The 11,076-nt window shown below is 34.6% G+C and overlaps 3 protein-coding genes across 3 annotated transcripts; 1 reads left to right on the forward strand and 2 right to left on the reverse strand.

Annotated features, from left to right (window-relative positions):
• Positions 1-405: 405 nt before the first annotated feature.
• LOC134828644 (myoneurin-like) lies at positions 406-2,581 on the reverse strand. Its single transcript, XM_063841626.1, has 3 exons — positions 2,483-2,581; positions 1,318-2,437; positions 406-632 (listed from the first exon to the last, which is right to left on the reverse strand). Exons 1-3 carry the CDS (start codon positions 2,579-2,581, stop codon positions 406-408), a joined length of 1,446 nt encoding a protein of 481 aa, XP_063697696.1.
• A 3,692-nt stretch (positions 2,582-6,273) lies between these two features.
• On the reverse strand, positions 6,274-7,661 carry LOC134830381 (neuroguidin-like). The gene is made up of 2 exons (XM_063843845.1): positions 7,567-7,661; positions 6,274-7,479 (listed from the first exon to the last, which is right to left on the reverse strand). Exons 1-2 carry the CDS (start codon positions 7,573-7,575, stop codon positions 6,496-6,498), a joined length of 993 nt encoding a protein of 330 aa, XP_063699915.1. The 5' UTR covers positions 7,576-7,661; the 3' UTR covers positions 6,274-6,495.
• A 112-nt stretch (positions 7,662-7,773) lies between these two features.
• LOC134830288 (septin-interacting protein 1-like) lies at positions 7,774-10,346 on the forward strand. The gene is made up of 2 exons (XM_063843716.1): positions 7,774-7,940; positions 7,998-10,346. The coding sequence occupies exons 1-2, from the start codon at positions 7,832-7,834 to the stop codon at positions 10,292-10,294; spliced, it is 2,406 nt and encodes an 801-aa protein (XP_063699786.1). The 5' UTR covers positions 7,774-7,831; the 3' UTR covers positions 10,295-10,346.
• The last annotated feature ends 730 nt before the right edge of the window (positions 10,347-11,076 follow it).

The raw sequence follows: 11,076 nt of genomic DNA on the forward strand, positions 1-11,076 counted from the left end.
AACGAGCAGTTTTTAACACAGTGTTAGCATTTTTATGATGATAAAGATCCGATTTCAATTAATTTTTAATTATTATTACAATCAGTACAGTACACAGTATACAGGTACAAATATTTATTCAAAAAGTTATTTTCGACATTTGGGAATTTTTTTTAAAGATAATATTTTTTTTTATTTTTTGGTGTGGTGCCTTAATAAGTCGCAATTTTGTTTTTTTTTTTAATTTTAATTATTAGAGATTATATTTTAAAGTGCGTGTAAATAGTATTTTTATTATTATTTTTTTGGTATCTTTGTTTTTGTTATAGAAAAATCAGAAAAAAATTACCTTTGAATTAAATTAACTTTTTTCATGCTCACAGTATTGGTAACGAGTTGTTGTTTTTGCTGTTGCGGCGATTGTTCCTAGAGTTGAAGTAGAAATAATACTGGGGCATTGTTTTGTCCATCTTGCTGGATTCCCGTATTGCCGCCATTTGAGGTACTTGCGCCATTATTTGTGCCGTTATTGGTGTTGTTTGTGCTTGGCACGACCTTTTCTTCGCCCACGTGAACGCGCGCGTGATATTCGAGCGTTGCCTTGTCCCAATAGTGTTTGCCACAGAATTCGCAAACGAATTTTCCCTGATTGCCTGTTGATGGTTTTTAGAAGAAATTAATATTTTTTTTAAAGAAGTTAATATTTTAGACCTCTTTAAATAAAAATGAAATTTTTTTTGACCAAATTTTTTTTAAAATAAATAAGTTAATTTTTAAAAAATGTGATAAAAAATTTCTAAACTGAGAAAATTATAAAAAAAAATTAAATAATTTTCCTTTTTTTTTCTTATAATTCAATATTAAATAAAAAAAAATAAAAAAATTGAAATAAATTTAAAAAAAAAATCAAGTGAAATTAAAATTAAAATTAAATTAATATATAATTTAATTAAAAATAATATTTTTTTTTTATTTTATAAGTTAAAATTAAATTTAAATCAAAGTTAAAATTAAATTAAATCAATTAAACGAAATTCAGATAAAAAACTGAACAAAAATTTCGATATTTGAAATTTTACTCAAGTATTTAATTTTTTATTATGATTTTAAATGAAAAACTCAAAAATAACAATTTGTAAAAAAAATATTTTGAATATTAAGATTTAATAAAAATTATTTTGAAGAATTAAGTAAACTTGATAATAATATTTTTTAAATTTTTTCTTTCGTTTTTCTATTTTTAGATTCCATAATGAAGCATCGCAAAAATTGTTTAGTTTCACTTGGTGTTACTTTTAATTAACTATATAAAGAAAAATATAGAAAAATTCAACTTACGATTATGACGCATCCGCGAATGACAAACCATGGAGGCTTTCGTCATGAAGGTCTTTGAGCAGATGTTACAGAACCAATGACATCCGCCATGCAAGTCATTGTTGTTCTCATCATATGGCAGTTTGCAGATTTGACAGACGTAGTCTTTGGTGAAAATGGAGTGTTTCTGACTGATGTGCACCGACAACAGCATCTTGCGCGAAAAAGTATCCTTGCAGATGCGACACGTGTGCGTCTCATTCACTTGCTGCAAATGCTTCTTCATGTGATTCGCCAAATAGCGCTTTTCCAAGATGATCTTGCAAACGCCGCACATGAAAAGTTTCGTCTCGGATTGCGGTTGTTTCGTCTCATCTGCGACAGCGGGACCCTCATCGTCATTTTTCTTCTGAACAATCGTGGTGCTGGCATTCGATTCAATGACTTGCTTGATCGTTGCTGTTGTGGTGGGAGTGGCGGCGTTATTAGCGTTGTTCTGCGTTTGCGACTTGCTGCTGTTGTAAATGTAGTAAATCTGAGGTTGTGTTTGGGATGGCGGTGCCGATGCTAGCGAAGTTGAAGAAGAATTCGAAGTTGCAGAAGAAGAAGAAGAAGAAGATTTGTCAGGTTCCGATGATGAATGGGCGGCTTCAGTAATTATTGTTTGTAAGGTAGCGGCTGTTGCGGAGGCATTTGCGTCGTCTGTCACAACGCCACTCGTTTCAACCTCGATATTGGTCTCGGGGAACATCGGTTCCGTATAGTCCTCGAGTATCTCGACGTACTCCGTTGTCGAACCCGTGTCATTGTCATTTATTAAGTTACTATTATTGCTGCCGTTGCCATCCAGGACCATTGTTTCGCAATCGTCATCGTCGCCGGGACTCGCAACGACAGTCGAAGTCTCGACTTGGATCTCAACTGTGTCACTTTCGGGCGAGGATGTGACCTCCATGGTGGCTTGATTGATTGTCGCATGATGATCTAGTTGCTGTTGTTGGCGATTTTGTGGTTGCTGCTGCTGGTGCTGCGTTTGCTGCGTTGCTGGCGTTGGCGAGGGCGGCGACAAAGACAACGAGGACGACGAGAGTGCCCCTTGCAAGAAAGACGACGATGACTCGTCCATCGACTCGAATTTGTCCTTGACATCGAGGAAATGTCAGAGCATCGATGGCACGTCAAATACCTCGGAGCAAATGTTGCATTGCACTTGTTCGCTTGTGTGCAACTCCTTGATGTTCGACTCCTGATCCCAGATGCGAAAGGTGTCTAAATACGCGTCCATTTCCAGCTTGAACGGGTGTTCCTGGGAGACTTTTCTCCGCTCTTCTCTCACGACAAACAACAAACTTTTTGCACTTGCGACTGACACAAAGGGCGAGTCCTTTTTCCCTTCGTCGTAATTTCACACGAAAATTCACGTTTCCTGCGGAAGAAATCGAAAATTAACACGAAATTTCGACAAATTAAACCTCCTGGCACTCACTTATGCACTAAAGCGACGTCTTTCGCGTCGATTAATCACAAAATTTAATGGAAAATTTGAAAAATTCGCTGGAAAAAAGTTACGCCTTAGTCCTTAGATATTCTTTTTTGCTTGCCAATATGTATCGTGTACGACATAGAGTGAAAAAATTTGCAAGAGACGTCAAAAGGATATGCGACACATGTCGCTCATCGTAAAAAGGGATATTTTTAAGGCTTGTCTCAATAATGTTTTTAATTTAAATTAACGATCACAGCAACCATGGAAGTCGAATCTCGTCCAATTCATCGCTTTCTCTTGTGCCTGGAGTCAGTTTTTCTCGTTCTCGCATTCGCCATTGCATTTTTTCTCATTATCAAGATGGAGACGCCCGATACTTGTGAAAAAATTATAAAAAATTCGACAAATCTCAAACTTTTAGAAGGATGCTCTTCCGCGATGACCTAATAATTGCGTCATAATTTGCAACGCTATTAATAAAATGAAGCAAGTCATGACTTATTTATGGCCAGATGTTTCATTGTTAATGGAATTTTACTGATAAGCTTGGAAATTATGTCGCGACAGTATTAAGACGCCTCTTTGTGTACTACAATGACGCAAACTATAGCTATTTGAAGCGAATTGAGGGGGTTTCCTCGCTTCCTTGTGACTTGTCATGTATTTTATTATCGATCGACGGAACAATTGTACCAGAAATTCCAATGGGTTGTTATCATTTTTACATGAAAATTTGATATTTATGCAGAGATGAGGCCATAAAGGGGCTAAAATTAAAAAAAAAAATATCAGAAAAAAAAAATTATTTGTGCTAAATTTCAGTGAAAATCATAAAACTTACGTTAATGTTGATCTTTCGAGAAATTCTCCTTGAACGTCAGATGAAGTTTAACCGGAAATCCATAAGTTAATTTCTCAGAAAAGTTCAGAAACGTTGTTGCAATTTACATTTTCTTTCCTCAATTTGATTGAATTAGTTAAGATTTTGACGTTGAACAAGAAAGATCTTAAGTTACAATTTTTTTTAAAATAATTTTTGAGCCCTTTCATGCATCAAGCCTTATTTTAAGTCATTTTATCACATTTTTTTATGAATTTAGATAAGATAAGATAACAAAAATATTCATTTTGAATATAAAATGTTGTTTCATATTGATTTACTTTAAACAGTAAATTAACACGAGTGAGTCAAACATCATAAAAAATTTTTTGACTTAAAAAAATTAACCACAAAAAAAAGCGCTAAAAGAAATTCACGAAGAAATTAAGAAAAATTTATAAAAAATGAAAATCTCAACGATAGCCTGGGGATTACTGTTCCTCCTAACATTCACCTCAACAATTGCCGCCCGAATAGTTTTCCATAAATCAGTTCGTTCCGCAGTCCACAGTGCAAACATCATCGATGTGCCGCTAAATTGCCCGCCAGGATTTGTTGTGGACCATACGAGGCGTTGTCGGAGGGCGTGGACGTAACTTTAATTGCAAAAAAACGCAGAAAAAAATAACCCTCGAACTAATTTATTGTTGTAGACTATTAAGATAAGGCCGCATTTTACGATATGATTGCGAAATTTAGGTGTTTTATTTATTTATTGATGTGTCTGTGTGAACTAAATTAAGTTAAAATAATAAAAAGTGAAGCTTATTTTATATAAAAATTGTTTATTTCTTGAAAATTTATTCATTTGAAGTTTAAAGAGAGGTCTTGAAGTTGTGAATTTATTTTACAGAGATCTCCTAAAATGAAGATAAAATCGTTTTTGATGATTTGTATTTTAATTTTCATCACATCTGTGACGTGCAAGAGAGTAATTTTCGATAAAGAAGTCGGAAAGAAGATAAACGAAAGGAAGTCGAACATCTATGAGTCAAATATCATAAATATAGATTTAAATTGCCCGCCAGGATTTGTCATAGCTCATACTGGACGCTGTCGAATGGAAGCTGATGCAGTTAAAAATTAATGAAAATTATTTTGTTTTTTATTTTAAATAAAATAAAATTAAAAATGTTTATTATTTTATTTTTTTTTTGTAAAAATGAAATTAATTTAATTAAATTAATTTAAATTTTTAATTTATTTTTTTAAATTAATTTAAAATTAAATTAATAAATAATTAATTAATTTATTTAAAAGGTGGTCAACGACATTCTCATGAGCCTGATTTTATTGACATGGAAGTTCAGGATGTTGTTCGCATAGACTAAAAATTAGAAAATATCAGTTCAAAAATTAACCGTTAAAAATTTGTAAATCGCTTTTTTGCTAATTCAAGTCTATTCGAACCCTAATTATCTCTAAAAATTCATAAAAACTTTTAAAATTCATACCTTTCAGAATCAAGGTTAATATTTTTATATGAGAAATAAATCTTTAAATACTCAAATGTAATTAACATATCCAAAAGTTCCATTTTGAGCTCTTTTACGTTGATTGACGGATCTTGTAATTATTTAAATAGGGTCAGGAACCAGTATTCATTCAGGTCGATCAGGATTTTTACATTCATTCATGGGATTAATTCCATTTTGCGTTACGTTATTTCCCGTTTTAGTTTTGTTGTTTGATAAATCTATCAGAGATTTTCCATTGTCATGATGCAGAAACGAATTATTCGGAATAAAAAAAGGGATAATCTTAATCCGTTGACGCAACATGAATTTTCGGGTTTAGATGTATCGCACAGAATTTCGTTGCATTTAATTCGACATAAACGATTAGGTAATCTTTTGTATCACGGGTAGTGGATTAATTTTTATGAAATGTTTTATTTAAATTTTTTAGAATTTTTTTTCTAGGAATATTTTTTTAACTTAGAGGGAAGAAATTTTCTCATAGATTTGAGAGTTTTGAATTTTTCATAAGGAATTTCTTAAATAATTTTTTTCCAAATCTTTGAAATAAAAAATATTTTTTAAATTAAAAAAGTACTTTAAAAAAATTTATTTTTTTTCTATATTTTAAAATCTAATTTTCTTTTCTACTAAATTTTACTCTAAAATAAATTAATTAAAAAAATAATTAAAAAAAATAAAATTAATAAAAATTAAGTTAAAATATTTTTATTTTTTATCAAAAATAATTTTTTTTTAAATTTTGAAATAAAATTAATTATTTAATAAAAAAAAATTATTTAAATTTTTTTTTTTTTATTTTAAAAGCAAAAATCAATTAAAATTTTTTATAAATTTTTCAGGAAAAATCTTGATGCATTAAAAATTTTCCATAAACACAATGATGACTCAACCAAGAAAGTACAAAAGTCCAAATTATAATAAATTCGCATTAATCGGTGATTCCATATCCAATTTCAATGCCGACTTTTCTTATCGATCATTAAATAAACTTGAAATTTTTCGTGCATGTCACATCAATATTTTTCATGCGAATTCTTTAACAATTATTAAGAATTTTTCGGTGACAAAAATAACCTTTGAAACTTTTTTCGATGAATAAAAGCAAAAATTTTTATGAGTAATTTTTTTATTGAACCAAAATTGTTAATAACATAAATTTTTATCAACTAAAATAAATCTGGGAAATAAACTGATTGAATATCTCGACTGAGATAACTTTGTAATTAATAAAGAAAATTAAAGTAATATAACAATAAAGTAGAAATTGAACAAAAATATCGATAAAAACTTAATAATTAAAGATTATAATCAAAGAAATATTTTTAAAAAATGTTTTCACGCGAAAAATGAGTTTAATGGAACTTTCGTTTCTTGCCCTTAATCTTCTTTCCGGCACCTCCTTTGCGTTTCTTGCCCTTTTTGCCTGACATTTCGGCGTCTTTCCTACTACTTCCGCCGCCCGTGAGCATACTGATGTCTCGGAAGCTCGTGATTTCGTTGCCGAGATTGCCTAACGTCGTCATTTGTCGTTGTCTGTGTTTGTCGGCTTTCGTGATGGGCAAGCGCACAAAGTTGTCCTCTTCGAAGCGTTCACGTTCCTTTTGTGCCTTATTGTAAAGCTGAACGGCCTTCGATCCTTCGGAGATTTCCACGGGAGTATCTAAATATTCTTCCTTCATTTCTTGGATGATCGATGATTGTAACGCGCGTTTCTTCAAACGTTCGAATTGCTTGCGACTCTTTTCCTGCGCCGGATCGTCATCATAATGCATCGCGGTGAGTTTGGGCGGTCTGTAAACTTGATCTTTGAGCTTTTTCGTGGCGGCGTCGTCGGAATCCGCATCGTCGTCGTCTTCTGAGTCTTCGTCGGAATCGGATTTGGTCACGTGACTCGTCAATAAATCGGGACGAGCTTTAAAATTGCTCGGATCGTTGACGTCTTCCACGCCTGTCGTTGCTGTCTTGACGAGTTTATCGATTTGGTAGCGCAGTTTGTAGTCGATCGGGCGAATTTTCTCCAGCACTGTGCGAATTTCGATAAGACGATCAATCACGGGATTATTTTCGATTGTCTGGCCCGTCGTTTTGCGCAACACCACAAAGGACAAGTTGATCAGGTAGTCGAGTAGCATCTGGTACTTTACTTCGAGGAAACTTAAACCGTATTCTGTGCTGAACTCGCCCGAACGCACCCGTTCGAGCATCTGGTCCACGAGTGACGAGACCTGCTCAGCATTTGTACTCATTTCAGACAGGAGCTTTAGTGCAGCTGGCAAATTGTTCTCTTCTTCATGCGTTGTTCCATCTTCCATGCCTTCGCTTTCGAGTGCAGCGGCCTGTAAATGCATAAAAAATCACATTATTTCACGTTTTGAGACACTTCCAAACATTAAAACGCAAAGTTAGGCCGACAAAAAACTCACCTGAACCATTTTTCTGTGGTTTTGGGCAGGAAAATCGGTGAAATTTGGATGAAAATGTGACAAAAAATGTCTTTTGTTTGTGTTTCGAGTCGATTTATTTGACAACTACTGTCAAAAAGTCACTTTCATTCGTCTCACTTGCGATTTGCGTTCAGCTGAAGTTGCATCGGCGACATTTGTTTTGTTTACAATCGTTTAACCCGACGAATAAAATGCAGAAAAATTAATTTTTATTGAAATCACAAGGGAAAGGAGCTAAAAAAAGATGTCTGACGAGGAATATGAGAGATTTGAGATCACCGACTACGATTTGGACAACGAATTTAACCCAAATCGCAATCGCAGGAGACCAACAAAGAACCAAGCGATTTACGGTGTGTTAATTTATTCATATTTTTTGTAATTTTTAACTTAATTTCATCATTTTTCAGGTATTTGGGCTGATAATTCTGGCGATTCCGATGATTCTGGACCTGAATTGGGCGGGCGTCGTAAAAAAGGCTTCAAAGATTATTCAAAACCTTTGAATTTCGTCGCCGGAGGGGTTCAACAAGCCGGAAAAAAGCCTCCGTCACTCGTGCCGAACCAAATAAAAGGCAAAAAAGACGATGAAAGCGGAGATGAGGACGATGGCGAAGAAGAACGTGAACAAGCAACGAGCGAATCTGAACAAGAGGAAATGACGATGAACCATATGGCGGGTTTTCGTACGCGAAACTTCCGCCCGAGCAACATGCCCAAAGGAATGGGCGACTGGGAGGCCCATACGAAAGGCATTGGCAGCAAATTGTTGCAAAAAATGGGTTACGAGCCGGGAAAAGGTCTCGGAAAAGAGTTGCAAGGCATAAATGCGCCCGTTCAAGCTTTCTTACGTAAAGGTCGAGGCGCCATCGGAGCTTATGGGCCGGAAAAAGCAGCTCGAATCGCCGATCAAAAGCAAGTTGGCAAGAAAAAACTTGACGACGATGAAAAGGAAGCACTTGAATTCAAGGAAAAAATGTCACAATGGAAAGGCAAGGGTAACGACAAGAAACGCAAAGTACGTTATGTCTACAGAACCGTCGAAGAAGTCATCGCCAAGGGTCAAAAATCGAGTTACGGCATTCTGGATCAAAAAATGTCGAAAGTAACGGTAATTGACATGACGGGACCCGAAAAAAGAGTTTTATCCGGGTATCATGCGCTTGGACAGGCAAAACACGAAGACGATATCGAGCGAAAGGAAACGCAAAATTTCGCCTTGCCCGAGCTGATGCACAATTTGAACTTGTTGGTAGACATGAGTGAACAGGAAATTATCGCACACGATCGACGACAACGCGCTGCCGAGACACGAATCGCCGAACTGGAACAAGAAAAGGAAAATTTACACAAAATTGTCGAGTTAGAGAAAGATTACCTCACAACACTCGAGTCTGCGTTGGAATTAGTCGAAAAAATTGTCAAACCAACGGATGATTTGACACTCGAAGATGCGGAAAAAGTGTTTATTCAACTAAAAGTCAACTACCCCACGGAATATAAGGAGTTTCAATTGCAAGATTTGGTGCCAGGTGTCATCGCGCCTCTCGTAAATGCGTCGTTGCGACATTGGGAACCTTTTGAAAATCCAACCGAACCAATTTCGTTGATCAAAAAGTGGATGTCTTTGTTAGATATCAAGCCGCATGACTCAAAAGACATCTTCGATCCGTATTCCGTACTTATTTGGTCCGGCATTATCCCGAGAATTCGTGCTGCTTCGGCTAATTGGAATCCCCGACAACCGCATGAGATGGCGTCGTTACTTGATGCTTGGGCGCCCCTGTTGCCCGAATGGATTCTCGACAACATTCTCGATCAAATGGTTTTGGCGAAACTCACGTTCAGCGTAAACGATTGGAATCCGTTGACGGATCACGTGCCAATTCACACGTGGATTCATCCGTGGGTTCAATTGTTGGGCACGAAAATGCAAACGACCGTTTATCCGGTGATTCGTGACAAATTATCGAAAGCTCTCAAGGCATGGTCGCCCGAAGATCGATCCGCTCGTTTAATGATCAACCCGTGGAAAGGCGTTTTCGCAGCTGACGACATGGAAGTCTTTCTCGCCAAAAATATCGTCCCAAAGCTGGAGCTGCGACTTCGTGAGTTGCAAATTAATCCGCTTCAACAGGAAATTGAAATTTTCAATCAAGTTTGGGAATGGCATGAAATCCTCTCGTTACAAGTGATGGTCCATTTATTCGATCGGAACTTTTTCCCCAACTGGATGCAAATTCTCGTTGTTTGGCTCAACCAAAATCCCAACTTTAATGAAGTGTCGCGATGGTATCAAGGATGGAAATCGCAATTTAATGACGCCTTTCTGCAACATCCGCAAGTTAAGGATCATTTTCGACGTGCACTTGAACTTATGTCACGTGCATGTGGCGTCACAGCTCCGGATACAGATAACGTTCCAACGCCACCGCCCGCCCCAATTATCGGCGATAGTTTACCATCACTCATGGATATTCGGGTGGGAGCGCCGCCTCAGCTGGAATTCAAGGAAATTGTGTCGCAACGATGCGCGGAACGGGGAATTATTTTTGCGCCGATGCCCGGCAGGAGGGAAAATGGGAAGCAAGTTTATCGTGTCGGGAAGTTGTTTTGCTATATCGACAGGTCTGTGTGCGTTGTTAGTCAGGACGGAGGAAATCAGTGGAATCCGATGTCGGTGCAACAGATGATGGAAATTGCGTAGAAAATATTTTAATTGTAAAAAAAAGATATTTAATGAAGAAATTTTTAACTCATATAAATTTAGATTTTTCTTTTAATGTGAAGTCGATAAATATAAAGCAAAGGAGGTATTTTTGATAATTTTTTTTTAATTGAGTTTCAGATTTTTAAAATTTTTCATTGCTCAAAGTAATTTTTTTCTGCTATTTTTGACATTTAAAAATTTTAAGCAGATTTCAAACTATGATTTTTTAATATTTCTGTAAAAAATAATTGAAATATTTAAAAAATTTTGAGATTTAACAAAAATTATAGATTTTTATTTTTTTTAGTTATTTTTAGTATAATTTGACGGTTTATTCCATTAGGGTAATCCAATTCGTGTTAAATTTTTGAAATAAAAGCCATAGGGGATATAGAAATTTTATATAGATTCTCGTTTTTAGTACTGTTTCATATGGAAATATTATAAAATTGTTTAATTTTGAATTATTTTCTTTGATATTGTTATTGAATTTTAATTTATTTTTTTATTTTCCAAAAATTATTTTAAAAAATATTTCTTAAAAATTATTTTTAAATTATTTGGTCATTATTTTATCTTAAAAATGTTTTTATAAAAAAAAGTTTAATTTTATTGAAATTTTGTAAAATTCAAAAATTAACTTTTAACGTTTCCAAAACATTTTCAACGTCTTTAAAAATTTTAAATTAAATTGAAACCATTTCCAGAAATATTTTTTTTTAATTTGTCAAAAAATGTTGAAAAAATTAATTAATTTAATTAAAAAAATTTTTTTAGGG

This window comes from Culicoides brevitarsis, chromosome 2, assembly GCF_036172545.1.
Source record: "Culicoides brevitarsis isolate CSIRO-B50_1 chromosome 2, AGI_CSIRO_Cbre_v1, whole genome shotgun sequence".
NCBI classification, from domain to species: domain Eukaryota; kingdom Metazoa; phylum Arthropoda; class Insecta; order Diptera; family Ceratopogonidae; genus Culicoides; species Culicoides brevitarsis.